General features: G+C 57.7%; 9 protein-coding genes across 9 annotated transcripts; 7 read left to right on the forward strand and 2 right to left on the reverse strand.

Annotated features, from left to right (window-relative positions):
- Window positions 1–3,481: 3,481 nt before the first annotated feature.
- On the forward strand, window positions 3,482–4,906 carry PHYSODRAFT_511034 (subtilisin serine protease; the record flags this gene model as incomplete). The annotated part of the gene is made up of 1 exon (XM_009532088.1): window positions 3,482–4,906. One exon carries the CDS (start codon window positions 3,482–3,484, stop codon window positions 4,904–4,906), a length of 1,425 nt encoding a protein of 474 aa, XP_009530383.1.
- Window positions 4,907–6,326: 1,420 nt separating this feature from the next.
- Window positions 6,327–8,617, forward strand: PHYSODRAFT_561809 (hypothetical protein; the record flags this gene model as incomplete). The annotated part of the gene is made up of 1 exon (XM_009532089.1): window positions 6,327–8,617. The coding sequence occupies exon 1, from the start codon at window positions 6,335–6,337 to the stop codon at window positions 8,615–8,617; it is 2,283 nt and encodes a 760-aa protein (XP_009530384.1). The 5' UTR covers window positions 6,327–6,334.
- Window positions 8,618–8,879: 262 nt separating this feature from the next.
- Window positions 8,880–9,218, forward strand: PHYSODRAFT_391380 (hypothetical protein; the record flags this gene model as incomplete). The annotated part of the gene is made up of 1 exon (XM_009532090.1): window positions 8,880–9,218. A coding segment is annotated over one exon (339 nt), but the record flags the coding sequence as incomplete, so codon positions are not given.
- A 52-nt stretch (window positions 9,219–9,270) lies between these two features.
- Window positions 9,271–9,579, forward strand: PHYSODRAFT_286522 (hypothetical protein). The gene has a single exon (XM_009532091.1). The coding sequence runs from the start codon at window positions 9,291–9,293 to the stop codon at window positions 9,534–9,536; it is 246 nt and encodes an 81-aa protein (XP_009530386.1). The 5' UTR covers window positions 9,271–9,290; the 3' UTR covers window positions 9,537–9,579.
- Window positions 9,580–10,083: 504 nt separating this feature from the next.
- Window positions 10,084–10,296, reverse strand: PHYSODRAFT_454817 (hypothetical protein; the record flags this gene model as incomplete). Its single annotated transcript, XM_009532092.1, has 1 exon — window positions 10,084–10,296. A coding segment is annotated over one exon (213 nt), but the record flags the coding sequence as incomplete, so codon positions are not given.
- Window positions 10,297–10,514: 218 nt separating this feature from the next.
- Window positions 10,515–11,840, forward strand: PHYSODRAFT_391303 (hypothetical protein; the record flags this gene model as incomplete). The annotated part of the gene is made up of 1 exon (XM_009532093.1): window positions 10,515–11,840. A coding segment is annotated over one exon (1,326 nt), but the record flags the coding sequence as incomplete, so codon positions are not given.
- Window positions 11,841–13,514: 1,674 nt separating this feature from the next.
- PHYSODRAFT_511934 (hypothetical protein) lies at window positions 13,515–14,345 on the forward strand (the record flags this gene model as incomplete). The annotated part of the gene is made up of 1 exon (XM_009532094.1): window positions 13,515–14,345. The coding sequence occupies one exon, from the start codon at window positions 13,515–13,517 to the stop codon at window positions 14,343–14,345; it is 831 nt and encodes a 276-aa protein (XP_009530389.1).
- A 1,150-nt stretch (window positions 14,346–15,495) lies between these two features.
- On the forward strand, window positions 15,496–16,571 carry PHYSODRAFT_546752 (hypothetical protein; the record flags this gene model as incomplete). The annotated part of the gene is made up of 1 exon (XM_009532095.1): window positions 15,496–16,571. One exon carries the CDS (start codon window positions 15,496–15,498, stop codon window positions 16,171–16,173), a length of 678 nt encoding a protein of 225 aa, XP_009530390.1. The 3' UTR covers window positions 16,174–16,571.
- A 460-nt stretch (window positions 16,572–17,031) lies between these two features.
- Window positions 17,032–17,484, reverse strand: PHYSODRAFT_510530 (hypothetical protein; the record flags this gene model as incomplete). Its single annotated transcript, XM_009532096.1, has 1 exon — window positions 17,032–17,484. The coding sequence occupies one exon, from the start codon at window positions 17,482–17,484 to the stop codon at window positions 17,032–17,034; it is 453 nt and encodes a 150-aa protein (XP_009530391.1).
- Between the last annotated feature and the right edge of the window lie 224 nt (window positions 17,485–17,708).

The raw sequence follows: 17,708 nt of genomic DNA on the forward strand, positions 1-17,708 counted from the left end.
ATATGTGTACAGCCGCTCCGAGGCCACCCCAGCGTCGCCGATCGTCCTTCCTTCCCCTCAAGGAGAAGCCCTCTTCCCTATGCCTTTTCAGGTTAGAACCTGGAGATACTTCAATGACGGCCAATCATCAGCGAGATATTTAACACAGGTGGGGGGGGGGCTTAACGAGGGCTCACAGTTCTGGAGGGCTCCTTTCACTTAACCTATTGAACTCAAGAGCCCAGGAGCCCGAGCTCGCGACTTTTGGGTTCACCCAAGAGCCCAGGAGCCGGGCTCGTAGAAGGTGTGGACCAAATACTCATGGTTTGGTCAGCCCATGGTTCCCCGGAAAAAAAAAAAACTGGACGCAACCGTAACATTCGGTGTTGACGCGAACGATCACAGACCTTTAGCAATACGGGGATTTCCCATTTTTCCCCATATCCTGACGACCACTGAATATGAAAGAAGTTTGAGGGTTCTCGTGGCAGGAACGTTGATTGAAGTGCTAGACGCACGTATTGACTCGAAAGTACTAAGTATTGTCGATGCGCGTTGCGGTGAGAAGACTGCGATATATTATCACAGTGTCGCGAGCTCAAGCGAGGTCTGCCAGACAGCGCTAGGAGGTGATAGCGCAAAGCACAGCAATTTATCACCGGGGGCTGGCAAAAACAATGGTGGGGCTCTGGAAAGAATCGCACTGAAGAAGAGGAGGCAGCTTGATATTATGGCGATCAAACTCTTACACGTATCGAGCTGGTTCAACTTCGCTTGCGTTGGAAACGCTGGGTATTGCTGGCCCAATGTTGCCGAGATACAGGAAATAGGTAAGGCGATTAAAACGCAGCAATTACACGAGCAGGTCACTACTTCGCTCTGGAAAACACGCGGATACAGATTGGGATCTCAGTTTATAAGCGGCACGTATTAGCTGGCGTTCTCTCTCAATGGAAGAAAAATAGCAACGACTGAGCGAACTGGAGCGTGCAGATGCTCCCCATCGCAAAATACTCCATAGATTTTATTGAAGAAGTTGTTTGGGCTGACCGTTGGCCTCCATCGCAAAGCCGTCGAGAACGATAGACGCTGTGGATTTATTTGACTCGGTATCATATACGTTGAGGTGGTGACATTGCGAGGCTGACGAGTACTTCCGACGACGCTGCAAGCTAAAGGCATGTTGCAGCGGCCAATGCCATCGCACGTTGCAACCAGCTCGAGGCTGCCTTGTTGCAGAAAGTGATGTCTAAGTGGTGAGCCACTACAAAACACGTTCAAAGCTGCCAAGTTCTTGGCCAACGTCTCGCGTGGAGGACTGTCGGTCGACGAGATGGAGCGATAACTGGCGTGTATGGCGGAGCAATTCCGCTCGTTGATTCTCCTAACACGAGCGTGGAATGCCTTGTCCTTGTCACGCGTCACACAGCAACACGCATTCGTCTCGCTCACGTCTTCACAAGTACTTTACTGCTTCGAAGAGTGCTCTGTAAGGGGTAATAATGCGCCATGCCATCCAGTAGCAAGCGTTTCGCGAGGTTTGCCTGCGAACGGCGAGGCATCAGTTGCATCGGTCTCTGGATCACCAGCGCGTTGAGTGGTGGCTCGTGCGCAGCCAGCAGAAGCTAGACCTGAATATGAAGCACAACGCGCTAGCACCGCCTGCCGCCAGCAGCGACCCTGGGAGCACTACGCCCAGTAGCGTGCAGACCCGGAGCAAAGCTGCGGCGTTTGACAAAACACGTCGCTTCGGTGGCACCTTCCGCGACACTAGACTCAACTCAAGAGGAATCGCATCCTCGTGATCCGCGTACTACGATAATACTCGTCTTGCAGAACAGGCGGTGCGCGCTTGCTTTCTTCCGTCGCCATCGAAGTGCCGTCTGCCGCTTGTGAGCTCTGTAGACGCTGTCGAGCTCGAAGAAGCCAGCCGGACGCCGTGGGACTCACTTAGCCCGAGAGCTGAGTACTACTGGTCATGGTGTCATGCACGCAGCGGTGCTTCTTCACGTGGGGAGAGCAGTCAGTCGGGAAGCCAGCAGAGGCAGCGTATACTTCAACAAGAAGTTGCTTTTCGGTGGTCGTCAAAGGTATCTAACGGTTATAAACCCGTTACAGGACGGTTACTCGGTTCAGCAACATACGGTCCGAACCGTGTTGCCATCAAATTATTTTGTCCAGTACAGTACATCCCGCCCTGGCAGCCAGTGATCTTACAGTCTGCGATGTGCATTGTGCGCGTCCAGCACTTCTCTCTCCACTGAAGCTGCACTTACCGGCTGATCGCGCGTGAAGGGCTTGTACTATGCGAACGTGTCGTAACTATATGTGTATTTGTGTGCTATTTTACTGCTGTCGGAAATGATGAGCATGACTTTTAACGCTTCCTGAGGCGCGCAGCGCGTGGAGGAGCAAAATTCTACATGAGATTGCTGATCCGACCCATCAATAACTTTATACTACTTACTGTAGTACATGCTTACTTTAGACTTGCTGGGGTTAAGTAAATCAATCTTTTCCACTCTACGACTTTTTCTCCTCGTGTGTGCTTGAATGGGTCAAGGGGCTGAACAGTGTGCTGTAATGATGTCGAAAGTGTGGCCCTGGGTGCTACTCGTTCACGGAGCTTTCGTCGGCAAGCCATAGTCTTCGTTGGTCGTCCGGGAGAAGTCGATGGAGTTCACAAGCGGCAGACGGCACTTCGGTGGCGACCGAAGAAAGCAAGCTCGTGTCACGAAGCAGCAAGACGATTTTTTTGCTTCGGTTTCTTGCGCTCGAAGAGACGGAGATTGCTGTGGCGTGTAATGTCAGCAAACTTCGCTGTTTTCGGTGAGCTGCTTGGCGGACTGGACCCAAAGAAGTGCGCGAAGGCACTCAACGTCAGCCTAAATGCTGTTGCACGCAAAGCGTTCGTCAGCCTTACAAGCTCCAAGGGAGTGCGAACAGTGGCAACCTTCAGTTGTTTTGATTCCCGTTCTCAACGACACAAGATGAATCGCGGTAGTTCAGGTGCGCATTGACCGAGATTATCGTCGGTGGCTCCAACTTCTTACTTTGCACAAGGTTTCCAGGGTTTCCAGGGTTTCCAGGGTTTGTGATGAGGTACAGTGCAAAGCGACTCAAGCAGCTCGAACGAATTGGAGACGAACTTGACGACGAACGAGCGATGACCGCCCCGTGGAAAAGCGTTTAACACCGTTACCAACTCGCTGGAAACCTTCTCGACCAGCACCACGGACACAGCAGGCAAGCGTGCGAGACTGCTCCTGAACCGATGCTAGTGAAGTAGGTGACCTCCTCGACGGCCCGCTCGTGGCTGTCTGTCGATCCTTACGTTTGCAGCCTGACGGTCAGCTCATTCCTCAATTCACCCGCCGGTGTCTAACCAGCTTCACTCGCTGACCTTCCAACACTCTCGGCTCAAGGTTCACACCTGAACACTCGCCGCTTCACCACGACCATGACGCGTCTCGGGTTTGTGTCCCTCCTGCTGGGGCTCTCCATGCTCTCGCTCGTAGTATCGGGTGCCCCCAACGGCCTCCTAGGGGATGTCCTGGGCGCGGTGGGCACGGTGACCACGACGGTGACACAAACACTGACCTCGGTGGTGAAGACCGTAGCCGGTATCCCGTGCGACCTCCGTCGGATCATCATTGTCCTGAACGACAACAACACGGCCGTTCTCCAGGCCGCCGCGGACAACAGCACAGCGATTTGGACCGAGGAGAAGCGCATTGCCAACATCCAGAGCATTGTCACTGCGCTAAAGCAGCACGCGGATGACACTCAAGGCCCGATTATCACACTGCTGGCGGCCGCCGGCGTGCAGTTCAAGAGTCGATGGATCACCAACACCATCGAGGTGCTGAACGCCCCACTGGCCCTCGTCCAGCAGATCCTCACGCTGGTGATCGTGAAGGAGATCATCTTCGACCTTGTCATCACGCTGGACCCTCCGACGCCGACTGCCGACTCAACCAGCAACACGCCCACTGCCGGTTGGGGTGCCACCAAGATCAAGGCGACGAACGTCTGGGCGACAAGCAACACCGGCCAGAATGTGGTGGTTGGGACGATTGACACTGGAGTTCGCAGCACGCACGAGGTGCTGAGGAATAATTGGGTCGGAGCCTACGGTTGGTACGACCCGGACCAGAAGACTGCGACGCCGTACGATGCCAACGGCCACGGCACTCACACAATGGCCACGATCGCGGGTGGAAATGGCGTGGGGATTGCCCCCGGAGTCAAGTGGATGACGTGCAAGGGCTGTGGAGCCACTTCGTGCACGCTTTCACTGTTGACGGCCTGCGCGCAGTTCATGCTGTGCCCGACCGACACGAACGGCAACAACTGCAACGCCGCCAAAGCGCCGCACATCGTGAGCAACAGTTGGGGCGCCGGCCAGGGCATGACGTACTTCCAGCCGAGCCTGGACGCTTGGTACGCGGCTCGCATCCTGCCAGTCTTCGCGACCGGAAACAATGGAGCTAACGGCTGCAGCTCCGTCGTATCCCCCGGCGACTCGGCCAAGGCCTTCGCTATTGGTGCCACCGACACGAATGATGCCCTCGGCTCGTTCAGCAGCTTGGGCCCCTCTGTCAATGGCCTGGTGAAGCCCGACTTCGCTGGTCCTGGTGTGAGTGTCCGCTCTGCCTGGAACAGCAACGACACCGCCTACACTTCACTGTCGGGCACGAGTATGGCTGCTCCGCACCTCGCCGGCACGATCGCGTTGGCTCTGAGTGCGCGCCCCGGATTCTGCTTCGATACCATGAAGGCGGTTTTGACGAGCTCGACTGATAAGACACTCCCCAATGCTGCCACGACCTGCGGCGGGACGGGGAACTCGGTCTTTCCGAACAACCAGTACGGCTACGGCCGCATCAACGCCCAGAACGTTGTGAACGCAGCCCTTGCGTACTAAGAAGGGGCCAACCCCTCCGTCCAGACTGGGTTCAAGCCTGCATCTTCATTTTGTTAAGTTCATGTGCGTTTGTAGCATCACGCATCGGTGTATTTGAATGCATAGCGCTTCAATCTACATCATCTTCCGTAAATTCATCTTAATCGTAGTGATTCCTCCAGCTCGGCAGTCGTAGAATTTGAGGTTCAGCTTTGCTCGTGTTTCTTTCGTATATATCGAGCGACGCGAAGGATGCAATTCCTCCCAGGAAAACCCAGAGCCTTGCGCTAAGTACTCCACACGGCCATGGACACTCTCATCGGAAAAGGAAGGTTCTGGCATGGAAGCCTGCTTCCTCTTCTCGTCCACGGGGTTACTGATAAAATTGAGAGAGATTGGCTCAGCCTGCAGTTGAGCAGCTTGGTCCTTCACTGAATTGGTGATCGCCTCCGACGCCAACCCCCTCATTCCAGAACTCTGCAAACCCAAAGTCTTTCCCTGGATCCGGGGTGTCCTAGATGACCACTCATCTTCACGTGTGCGATGCTGGATCTTGAAGAGTTCTCACTGAATCAACTGTCGGGCGGCAACCTGCATCCATCAAAGCATGAGAAACACAGTATCGCTTGCTTATCCTTACCAAAAACCTTTTAGTTTTAGCTGGTGTTGTGGCTACCTGGGGTATCTTGGACGAAAGAGAGAAACGTACCATTGGTATTGGTGATCAGGAGCTTGAACCGAGCCTTGATCTAGTCGGAACCACGAGTCGCGCCGAAGCCTCGAGCGTCCAACGAGTTGAGAAGAATACACATGCATAATACGCTTTGCATCACGAGTTTTGAAACCCTGAAACCAGCACGAACTCCGCGCTAAAGGTGCAGATAATTGATCTTGAAACATTGTTTGCATGAACCAGCCTCGAGGCAACGTGGGTGGCCAAGTCTTGAGTCAGCTTATTATACTAGCCATGCTCCATCGTCTCGCACCAACGCAAGGAAACTCCGATGGCGGATCAAACCGCCACCACGGGACGCCTTGCTGCAATCTCATCTCGCCGGCCCAGCAGTCAGTGACTGCCAGTCACCGCTGCTCAGGAATCTTGACCGTGAATGTGCTGTGCGCAAGACTTTTCGCTGGGTGGCCGACAGCGCTTGGTGTGTCCACGAACCTGGATTCGTGACCTTCGACAGCACCGCCGCTCGCACCGCCTCAGCAAAGTGGACCTGCCAGGACGGGATCACCGCAACAGGTCTCGACAGTGGAGACCGCAGGCGCCAATGTGCTCGACCCGTCTGTACGAGGACACATCATGCGGGCACCGTTCCAGCTGACACACTCGCAAAGTGCGTGGGGGTTGAGTCCTTCCTGCGTCCTTGCTTGGCTGTGGCGAAGAGGGCTAGGACGGCATCTGCTGCTTCACTTCGCATTTCGCCGTGACCTCCGAGCAGCATGTCTGAAGCGTACGGCACCTTCGGGGCGTCGGCTCCGTCGGCGCAGCCGCGTCAACCCCGCTGGAAGAAGACCCTGTCGTCCACCGGCTTTCGCGTCGGCGCTGTGGTAGGTGCCCTGCTTGTGGTTGTGGGCGGCTTCCTGCTGTTCCAGAGCTCGTCGACTCCGGTGGCCAAGCAGGTCTCCCTTAAGCGTGATGCCTCTGTATTGACCCCTTCGGAGCGCACCTTTGTGGACGGCGTCCAACCCGAGAAGATGCGCGAGTTCCTGCACTCGTACGCCAGCGTCCCGCACACGTGCGGCACCGAGCAGGACTACAAGACCGCGCTGTACACGGCCGAGCAGTTCGCGTCGTTCGGACTGCAGGCCGAGATCAAGGAGTACTACACGCTGCTGTCGTACCCGATCCACCGTCGTCTGGCAATCGTGTCGCCCGAGCAGAGCGTGCACGAGCTCAACCTCACCGAGGCGTCGGTGCCCGGGGACGCCTGCACCAACGACCCGGACGCGCTGCCTCCGTTCCTGGCGTACTCGGACTCGGGCAACGTCACGGCCTCGGTCGTGTACGTCAACTACGGCACCCAGGCGGACTTCGACTGGCTGGTAAGCAACAACGTGACTCTGGAGGGCAAAATCGCTCTTGTGCGCTACGGCCGCGTTTTCCGCGGCCTCAAGGTCGCGCTGGCTGAGCAACACGGCATGGCCGCGGTTATCATCTACTCGGACCCGAAGGACGACGGATTCGTGCAGGGACCGGTGTATCCCGAGGGCATCTACCGTCCCAAGGGCTCCTTCCAGCGTGGCTCGCTGCAGTACCTGTCGCTGGCGTCGGGTGATCCGTTGACGCCCGGTTGGGCCTCGGTGCTTGGAGCTCCGCGGCTCAAGTACGAGGACGTTGACAGCATTCCCCACATTCCGGCACTCCCGCTGTCGTATGAGCAGGCGGACATTATCCTTCGCTCCATCGGCGGAAGCAAGGCGCCGGAGGCGTGGCACGGCGGACTCACCTACCCGGAGGGCTACCGTCTCGGTGACGACGAATCGCTCGTGCTCAACCTGGACGTGCTCATGGACAACAAGGTCGGCCCGATCTGGGACGTCATCGGCACGATTGAGGGCTCTGTTGAGCCTGACCAGCAGGTTCTGATCGGCAACCACCGCGATGCCTGGGTGTGCGGCGCTGTGGACCCGAGCAGCGGCTCTGCTGTCATGCTGGAAATCGCGCGTGGTCTGGGTGAGCTGCTGAAGCAGGGCTGGAAGCCGCGCCGTTCTATTGTGCTGGGCTCTTGGGACGGCGAGGAGTTCGGTCTGCTCGGTAGCACTGAGTTCGCTGAAGAGCGCGCCGAGGAGCTGAAGCAGAAGGCGGTGGCGTACATCAACGTCGACAACGTCGTGGGTCCGCTGGCTCTGGCCATGGGCACCCCGTCGATCGCCAAGTTCATCGAGGACACTGCCAAGGCCGTGCCTCCCAACGAGTTCTTCGGCAAGGGCGACAAGCGCAACGAGCCTGGTGACAGCCTGTACGCGCAGTGGGCGGCTCAGACCGCGCGTCACCGCTCGCAGATCTACGGCGTGTACGACGGCACGCTGGCACCCGACCACCTGATCCAGTTCATGGGCTCTGGCTCGGACTTCACCCCGTTCTACCAGCACCTTGGCGTGATCTCGGCTAACCTGGGCTTCACGCTCAACGGCGCGGTGTACGGCACCTACCACAGCAACATGGATAGCCTCATGTATATGGAGACGCTGGGCGACCCGCACCACGCGACCCACGCCAACATGGCTCAGTGGTGGGGGCTCATGACCATGCGTCTGGCCACCGATGTGGTCGTGCCCTTCGACTTCACCACCTACGGCCTCGTGATGAAGGAGGACCTTGCCGGCTTCGAGGAGAAGATCGTGGCCATGAACCGCAGCGTGGACTTCACGGAGCTGCACGCGGCCATCGCGAGCTTCACGGACAACGCGAACACCTTCCACGCTCACATCCAGCAGTTCGAGGCTGCGGACGACAGCAGCAGCGACGAGTTGCTGCGTAGTTGGAACCAGAAGCTGGTGCTGCTGGAGCGCCACCTCATTGACGAGACTGGTCTGCCTCACCGCCCCTGGTACAAGCACGTCATCTTCGGCCCGGGCTTCTACGAAGGCTACCTGGGCACTGCCTTCCCGGGTATCTCGGACAGCGTGGCTTTCGGCGACAACAGCACCACGATGCAGGCGCACGTCAACGACGTTGCTCGCATCGTCAACGATGCTGCCAACTTCCTCGTCATTGCGTAGTTAAAAGACACAGTCAAGCAATACAGTTGAGAACTCTGCAAGAACGTTGCGCATCTTCCCAGGAATTGTACTTGTTCCTACGCCACTCACTCTCGGAAAGGATCCCGATCGCACAAGCCAAAGGGACACGATGATCATCTCGGACACTCCTGAAAGCAGGGGACGGCTGAGGGTCCGTGCAGAGTTCTGGAACGAAGGGGTTGGCGTGTTTAGCAACAAGCTGTCGGAGGCGATCACCAATTCAGTGAAGGACCAAGCTGCTCAATTGCACTTCGAGCCACTCGTTCTCAATGTTATGAGTAACCCCGTGGACGAGAAGAGGCTGCAGGCTTCCATGCCGGAACCATTCTCCGATGAGATGGAGGCAGTCCATGGTCGTGTGGAGCAGTTGGCGCAAGGCTTCGGCTTTTCCTGGGAAGTAGCGCGCAGTACGTGGCAAGCCATCAAGTCTGAACCGGGCGTGGAAGAGCAAACCATTCATCGAGACTTCACGGGTCGCGAGATCGGGCTGGCCTTTTATCGCGAGCGCTGCGTGCAGGCGACCGTGATCGTGGCGCTGATGCCGGATACGAAGTTTATCGTGTACCCGGATCAGTTCGGCGGCCTTGTCGGACGAAAGAGCTCGGTTTGCGTCACCCTCCAGCCCGGAGACATCCTCTTCTATCGAGGTGACATGGTGCAGTCGATGGCAGCTTATGACGAGTTGAACATTTGTCTCCGCTGCTTTGTTCGCGTCTGGGGCGTCCCGCAGAGTGAGAATTCCAGTGAAATTGCAGCGTTCGCGTCGTTCTTGTGCTCGTACTGCCTGCAGAGCTTCGATACGAAAGAAGAAGCCGAGGAACACGAGCAAGACTGCACTGCGAATCCTAATACAGCCGAGCTGGAGGAGGGCGATGCAGTGCAGAAGTCTGGAGCGTGATTGTCTTCACAACAGCGATCCAACCGTGGATTTTACCACTCCAAGAGCAGTCTCTGGTGGTAATGAGATTTTCGTGATTAACCATTAGTCGGCGTACCCTGTTGCTGGTAGGAAACTTGACGCGTACATATCCTTAAGCTCCATCTGAGCTAGACTACGCCTTCCCACCCTCGTCCATTTCCTGGATGCGCTTCAAGCGCTTGACGTAGTACGCGAGCTCGCAGGTGAGCGTCCGCTTGAGCCCCGACACGTGCTCCTTCTTGCTCTCGACGTTGGTCAGGGCGTCGTCCACGATGTTGATGCACTGAACGAGGTACGCCCGCTCCGCGTCCTTGCTGGACATAGGCGCACCGGCCACAAGAAACCCGCCCACGCGGTCTACTCCATTGCGCTTGACCTGCTGCTGCAGCTGCGGTGGCGAAGGTGGTGTCATTGGCGTCGGTGGAGGTTGCTCCTCCCTGCTGGGAACCATGGTGTTGCCTTCGCCCTCGTCGGCGCTTCTCTTGAGTGGGGTCACCTTCGTCGGGACAACTGGCGCGTCGTTGCCCGCCACCTTCCGCTGCAGCACCTCCGTCAGCAGCTGCACGTGATCCTCCTTGTTGCGGTACCCCGCGTACGCTTTGGAGCGCACCTTGACGCCCAGTGCGCCGAGGAACGCGCGCAGGTCCTCGAAGCGGCTCTGCTTCAAGGCGAGCTGCAGCTCGTCGTCCTTCCTGTCGGCGCAAAGTCGCTCTAGCTGCTCCAGCGTCGCCTTCTTCGTCATCGTCAAGCGTCACGTGAGTGAGTGAGTGGATCCTCCAGGGTCAATTTCACTTTGAGTTGCCGCCGAGAAAAAGTTGCAGTTGGCAACTTCGAGCCGGTGATGACCCCAGTATCGACGGCAAGTGGCAAGTTGAAGTTCAGGTTGTGTGCGCCACACCACCTCCACCGACCATCACTCTGACGCCTCTCATATCCCCCGCATTCTATCGAGCCGCCATGGGCAACGAGGTGAGCCGCCCCGCGGAGGACGTGAGCCCGCAGAGCTCGGGCGCCGTGCCGCCGCGCTCGCCGTACACGCCGACGGGAGGCGCGTCGCGTCGCGCGCAGAGCTTCAACTCGCGCCCGCCGTCCCCGTCGCCGGGCGCGCAGCAGCCGCCGCAGCCGATGCAGCGCCGCTCCAGTAGCAGCGCGAGCCTCACAGGCGTGTCAAGCCCCGCGTTAAACCCCAAGAAGGAGCGCACGATCCAGCGCATGGACAAGGCCATCCGACGGCGCGTGCGCGGCGGCATCACGTACAACATGAAGCTGCTGATCCGCGGCGCCAAAGGCACGGGCAAGACGTCGCTCTTCCAGCGGCTCAAGGGCGAGCCCATCCCCGAGACGCACCAGTCCACGCCGCAGCTGCAGTCGGCCACGATCAACTGGAGCTTCCGCCAGAACCTGGAGGAGAACGTCAAGTGCGAGGTCTGGGACGTTGTGGACCGCGGCTTCGTGTCTGTGGACCCCGAGGGCGACGCTGAAGACGGCTCCTCGGCCCAACAGAACGCTGCGCGCGGGGCCAGCGCTGAACACGGAGGGCTGCAGAGTGGGGGCAGCTTGTCGGCTGAAGCTGCCGCTGCAGCCGCCGCTGCGGCCGCTGCAATGCAGAATGGGACGCACTCGGTGGCTATCGTGGACGCCTCGACGGTGGACGTGTATCATGAGGCTCACGGCGTGATCTTCCTGCTGGATGTGACCAAGTGGGACACGCTGGAGTATGTGAAGCAGCAGCTGGACAGCGTCCCCGTGCACATTCCGACGTTGGTACTTGGCAACTTTAGAGATCAAGGCGCGCAGAGGAAGATTTTCAAGGAAGATATCGAGGAGTTGCTGTATGGATCGAGTGACAGACCGCAACATCAGCAGTGGAGGAGACCTACCGAGCTGCTGTACTTTGAGTGCTCGCTGCTGAACTGCTACGGATTGAAGTCGCTGCACCAGTACTTCGGTATCCCATTCTTGCAGTTGAAGTTGGCGACGATCAGACAGCAGATGCGCATCGTGGAGGGTGAGTTCGTGCATCTGAAGCACGATGTACAGGCGACAATCAGTGAGCAGCGCTATGCCGAGTATGTCGAGCATATCAAGGCTACTGGCTCAGATATACGCACGGGAAGGCGTGGTTCTGGTAACGGGAACACACCAACCGCTGCATCACGAACTGACTCGGTCAGAATATCCCCCCGGGCAAGCAATCAATCGACTCCCACGACGCAGCATGAAGGTGCAGATGACGATGTCAGCGTCGTAAGCAAGAGGGACACGGCTGGAACACCACCGAAACCTGCACCAGAAGTCCCAGCGACCACCGCAGCGAATGCACCGGTCCAAGAATCACAGGAATCACCACAGGTTGTTGACGCAGAAGATTTGCCTGCACGAAGCAGCAGCGCTGTTATTCAAGCAGCACCTCCGTTGAAGTTCGAGCACAAGGAAAGCGCGGCATCTATCCCAGATAGTGTAGTGGGAACAGCTTCTGCCAGTGTCGAAGAGAATCCGGTGTCGCCTGAGCGAAGAAATGTTGATACCGCTGCGGCTGGAAGCCCAAGCCGTCCTCGGAAAGCGTCGGTTGAGGAAGTGATGCACCTTGAAGATTTCCAAGTACCAAAAGCACGTATGAGTGACCTGGACCACTTTTATTCCGAGGATGAAAGTGATGATGATGCTGGAGACCTTGACGAAGATGTTGTGGTGGCACCGGTTGGTGGAGCCAAGAAAGCAAGCATCGGTGGTGTATACCACAAGCAACGCTTTCTCGACTCCGATTCTTCGGATTCGGATGAGAGCGAAACATCCAAAACGCAGAGCCGACGAAAGGCGAACGCATCACGCAGAAAATCTCCTCGCAACACCGCCGTCAAACAAACTAGCTCTGCTGGTCAACAAATGCCAAGGCCGCCTACATCTTCGTCACCGTCTCCACCATCTCCACACCCTCCAAAGTCATTGCCTCGACCGACCCAAAGAAGCAGGGTGCGAGCGCAGCCGAGCAGTCCAGCAAAGGATTCGCAAGACGTGCTATCTCAGCAGCAGCCGTCTATTCCCAGTAGTGGTGCTCCCGGTTCTGTTACACCGACACCTCCAGCGTCTCCACCTACGTCTCCTTCGACTTCTTCGATTCGCCATTCGAGTCCACGGAACAAAAGCGATAACATCACGACGACCCCGCAATCGGAATCACGTCAATTTGTATCGCCCGTTCAGGTAGATGAAAGTGAAGTGAAGCGTGATGTATCTCTGGGAGAAGAACCTGAGTTGACGGGCACAGAAGACGCTGCACTTTCAGTTGACCAGAACGTTCAAGAAAACACTCAGGAAATTACCACACACCAGAGTCCGAAGCACCTCGATGATGACACCTACGCTTTCAGTGAGCAAGTGGATGATACACATACGTCAGCATTAGCGGGCGACTCCGAGGTGGCTAGCAATGGTGCGCAGACCGAGGCGGAGGACAGCGGATTGCCTGGCTCGCTTGATGGAACCACTCTGACAGCAACCAGCACAGAGGATGACGCCAAGTGTGAGCCGAAGGATGTTTCCCAAGCTCCCACACACGACCACGAAGATACCCCCACCAATAAGGCCGATCGAGTCTCGGTGGGTGGTGACGATGAGGATCTTGGGCTGGGCAACAACCACAACGAATTGAACTCATTCCTCGCGGATGGAGACAACAGTGATGAAGACAATGGCACGCCCGAAGCACTTCAAGCAGAGGAAACTGTAGCGGAAGAACCGATGCCACAGGCTGCTCCGGTTCCCAGTCCCGCAGTTCAACGTCCAGATGTACTCATGAGCGATGAGGATAGTGAAAGCAACGACGACAACAAGGGCGACTCGCCATCTTTGTCACTGTCATCGCTCCAAGCGTCCTTGCCGATTCCTGAAACATCGCCGTCGGCTACTTCAGTTCTGGCTCCACCGAATCCGGCAAACCCTCCCCAGGATCAAAGCATGGGGAACTACCACAATCGGAACCTTCAGGACGCTGGTGACCTCCTTTCGTTATCTGCTCTTCAGGCATCTCTACCGTTGCCTGGGCAAAGTGCGGCACCTGTGCCTCCAACAACGCAGGAAAATGCTGGTTTTACTCACAACGAGCGCCCCACCGAGACGGCTTTGCATATTTCAGATCTTCAGGTCGTTTCCACTACAACACCGGTGCCCGACTTCTCCACGGTCGTGCCGAGCAATGATCTGGAAGCGTTTTTGAACGAAAGTGGCAGCGATTCCGAGGACGCAGCCCCGCCGAGTTACGCAGCGCCGTCGACAAAGCAAGGCAAGAGCAGCAGAAGAGCAGTGGTGGAGTCGAGCGACGACGACGATGACGACCAGGACCGGTTTGCCAGCTACAGTATCAGCAAGAAAAGCAGATCTGAACGCAGGCGCCAGCAAAAGGAAGACCTCCGCCAGCTGAATGCCGCGCTGGACAAATCACCAGGTTGGGATGGAGTGGAAAACGAGCCTTTCACTCCGTCGGCGACTGGCGTTGCAGCTTCGGACACGTCGTTCGGGACGTCGGACGTGATGGAGGCCATTCGAAAGGCACAGGAAGAGGCGATGCGTATGCTCCCGACCGCCTCCGCGCCCGCGGACGACGACGCCGAGTCCAGTTCGTCGAAGAAACGGCACAAGCACAACAAACACAAGAAGGAGCACAAGCACAAGAAGAGGGAGGGCGAGGACGGCCCCAAGGAGAAATCGTCGAAGAAGAGCAGCCGCAAGTCCGGATCGAGCTCGCGCTCGAAAAAGCGGCGTCCCCACGTCGAGGACGATATTGAGTGATAAGGGAAGGAGTGCGTCTGTCAGCACGCGCATGATGTCTAGTTGAGTTATGTCCCGCGTGTATGCTACGGCCAGCGCCCCGCTGGGCTTGAGTGCAGCTGCGAGAATATAGAGAAGAGTCTTGTAGAGGATTCGTGTGGTCTGCTGACCAGCGTGTGCTGGAACCGAGCGTACCGCCCGCCACGCCAGAGCGTTAGTTTAATCAAGGCGCCGGAGTGGAGCTGGCCCGATGTAAGCGGATCAGCCCGTTTTGAGGTTTTGCGTTCGCCCTGCAGCTCGAAACAGAATTACGTGTTGACCTGTATCTCATCTGCTTGCCGGGATATGCGCTGTGTGGGCTCTGTAAACAACATTAGCAGCGCCGTTTCTCGCGATGTCGCGCCTGACAGCTACCCCCGCGGTTGGGGCGGGCATCATGCGATGCGTGACGGCGTAGCGGCAAATCTCGCCAGTTGAATAACACTCACCTGGCCGGGAGCTCCGCAGGTCTAATGGCGACGCGGTGCGATTGCAGAAAGCTGTCCTTCCTCCAGTCGAGGAACCAAATCCTTAGGATGTTTATGTCTGCGCTGCCTGGGCTCTAGAAGATCGGCTCTAGAAGATACGATGTGCTGAGGTGACAACGTAGCGCAGCGTTTCCAGCGCATTCTGGAGCTCCCGCATTCCCGCTTCACGTCGGAAGGATGCTGACAACTCTCGACAATTGCTCAAAAGATAGGTATCGCGTTAGCACACGCGTAACGCCCGCCGGGCCATTTCCAGTTTTGCCGCCAACGTCGCACTGCCGTCCCACCAGGTCAGCCTCGCACAGTGTTATAGTAACATGCACATGCTGTTCCAGAGCGAGGCGGCCTACCGACGGCGCCGCTCGTGGATGCCGCGCGAGGGGGACGGGGCCACGGCGCTCGTCGTCACAAGGCCAAAGCTCATCGGCCCACGGCGACCGCGCGATCGAGGCAAGTCGCGCAGCTGCAAGACGACCAGGCGGGACGCCAGCGCGGCAAAACGGCGGACGCAGAACCAAGAAGAGAACGAGCCGCAGCTCACGCTCGAGGAAGAAGCCGAGGACAACCAGGAGGAGGAGGAAGAGGAGGAAGTGCTCGAGGTGGGGCGAGATACCAGGAGTACCCTGCGCGGCGAGGTGCGCGCCATGCAGATGGAGATCGAGGCCCTGCAGCAGCGCCGACTGCTGCTGGACTCGGCCATGGTCACTGCGCGCACCAACGCGGTGGCGCATGCCATCAACCTCACCAAGGGCTTCTACGTGCACTTCTCCAACGGCTTCGACCCGCTGAACCATCCCGAGCAGTCCAGACAAGCCGAGACTTTCCTTCGAGGAATCATGAGGAAGGACGCCATTTGCTCCGAATTCCAGGGCGTTGACTTGTTCCTGAACCAGTACAAGGTGTGCACTGAGGGCCACACCTCCATGCGCGTGTTCGTCCACGACATTGTCGTCATCAACGAAGACCTGTCGTCCAGGGACGGAGCCATCCAGGTGCTGGCCAAGGCTACCGCGCGCTTCCGCGTGAGCCGCGCGACGCTCGAGAAGTTCTTCCCGCGCATCATCGACGACGAAGAACTGGCGCAGCAGCTCATCGGGAAGGAGTACGCGATCCAGTACGACAAGGTGTTCCACTTCAAGCACGGCCGCGTGTTTCAGCACGAGTCGCAGGTGGACTTCTGCAACAGCATGCTGCAGATGGCGCAGAACCCGTTCGTAGCCATGAAGCTGCTGGAGGCGTCGCTCATGACCAAGCACGGCCACCTCAAGCTCGATAACCGGATCGAGGAGGACATGAACCAACTCGAGAACACAGTGCTCTAAGGACCCGCACTGCAACCTTTTAACAGCAGCAAGACTCAAGTAAGAAGTGAACGTGTAATTCAAGTGTATACTTTCCCCATACAAGCGTACAAGCGTACAGTACAGGGCGTGGCCTAGATGAGGAACGAGATGAAGCCGTTGAGTCCGCTGGCGAGCACGCAGAGCTGGCCGAGCGTCCAGAGCAGCGCGCGGTGCGGTTGCTTCTGGTTCACGTACGCAAAGGTGTGCGCGATGCGAGCAGCCGTGAAGACGCCCATGAGCACGCAGTTGATCTCCTCTTGCCCACCGACGATCACCGAGCCGATGAACACGAGCAGACCCAGGGGAATGGTCTCCAGGTCGTTCTGCACCACCCGCTTCCAGCGGTAGTCCTCGGCGCGAGCCTTGCGTAGCTGCTCCGAGATGGGCTTGTCGTCCTCAAGCAGTCCGTAGGTTTGAGCAGGAAGTCCGTCCTGACTTAGGAGACCCTCGTCTTCAGGCGGCCGCGCGCCAGCGGCGAAGGACTTGCCGCCCTGGATCGACACCGTGATGAAGAACTTGATGAACAAGATCAGCGAGCACGTCGAGTACGTCTTGACCGCCGCGTTGAGCGCGACCAACGCCGTCATGTTAGTGGGAGATTCGGAGGGTTCTGCTTGAGCTCTTGGCGGCGTTTTACACAATAATGGGGCGCGTCTCCGCGCACCCGGGGATACAGGAGTTGGATCAAAAAGGGTCCTGGCCATCACCTCGGGGAATCCAATTGAGCGTTCTCATTTTCAGTGATCCTTACCATAACGCTACGCCCTCGTTAAATGAACTTAAAGCTTGAACTCGCTGGGAGGCCGCTGCTCTCTCTTGTGGATCCTCCACACAACCTTATAGGATGGCGTTGACGACGTTGCCCAAGCCAACCAGCGTAGCCACCACACCCACGCCGTAGGTCAGCGAACGCATCGGCTGCATGCCAGTCGCGTACGCGCACGTGTGCAGGCAGCGCGACGCCGTGTACGCGATCATCGCGCGGTAGTGCACGCCGGGGTCAGCTCCGGCCATGATGCCGGCACCGAAGATGAGGAGCGCGAACGGAATGGACTCGAGGTCGTTCATGACGATGCCCCCCCAACGCTGCGCAGCCTCCAGCGTGTTGGTGTCGCTGGTCTTGTCCATGCCGAAAGTCTGCTTGCGTTTGGCTGCGGCGAGCTTCGTATCCTCTGGTGGGCGTCCACCGGTGACGAACTTCTTGGCGCCTTGGATCATCGTCGCGGTCAGGAACTTGAGGTACAGCACCGACGTGCAGGCCACGTAAACCTTCACGCTCCCGGTCACCATCGCGTCAATTCTCGTTGCAACAGGTTTCTTGGTCACTGGGTCTTCGGAGAATCAATTGTGACGACAGACCGGCGTCTCAATGCTGGGACGTGGGCAATGTGAAGTGGGGACGAGCAATTCGACATTGAAGAACCCACTGCCCCAACAGAGTGTCTGTCCAAGCAACGGGTTTGGCTTTCGAAGCGACCGAGGGCGTGTTGCTTACCAACTTCACTGATAGTACG

This window comes from Phytophthora sojae (assembly GCF_000149755.1).
Source record: "Phytophthora sojae unplaced genomic scaffold PHYSOscaffold_6, whole genome shotgun sequence".
NCBI classification, from domain to species: domain Eukaryota; phylum Oomycota; class Peronosporomycetes; order Peronosporales; family Peronosporaceae; genus Phytophthora; species Phytophthora sojae.

Bases quoted from the DNA above. Each gene is read 5' to 3' on its own strand.
- PHYSODRAFT_286522 (XM_009532091.1), top strand. From the start codon at position 9,291: ATGGTGCAGTCGATGGCAGCTTATGACGAGTTGAACATTTGTCTCCGC.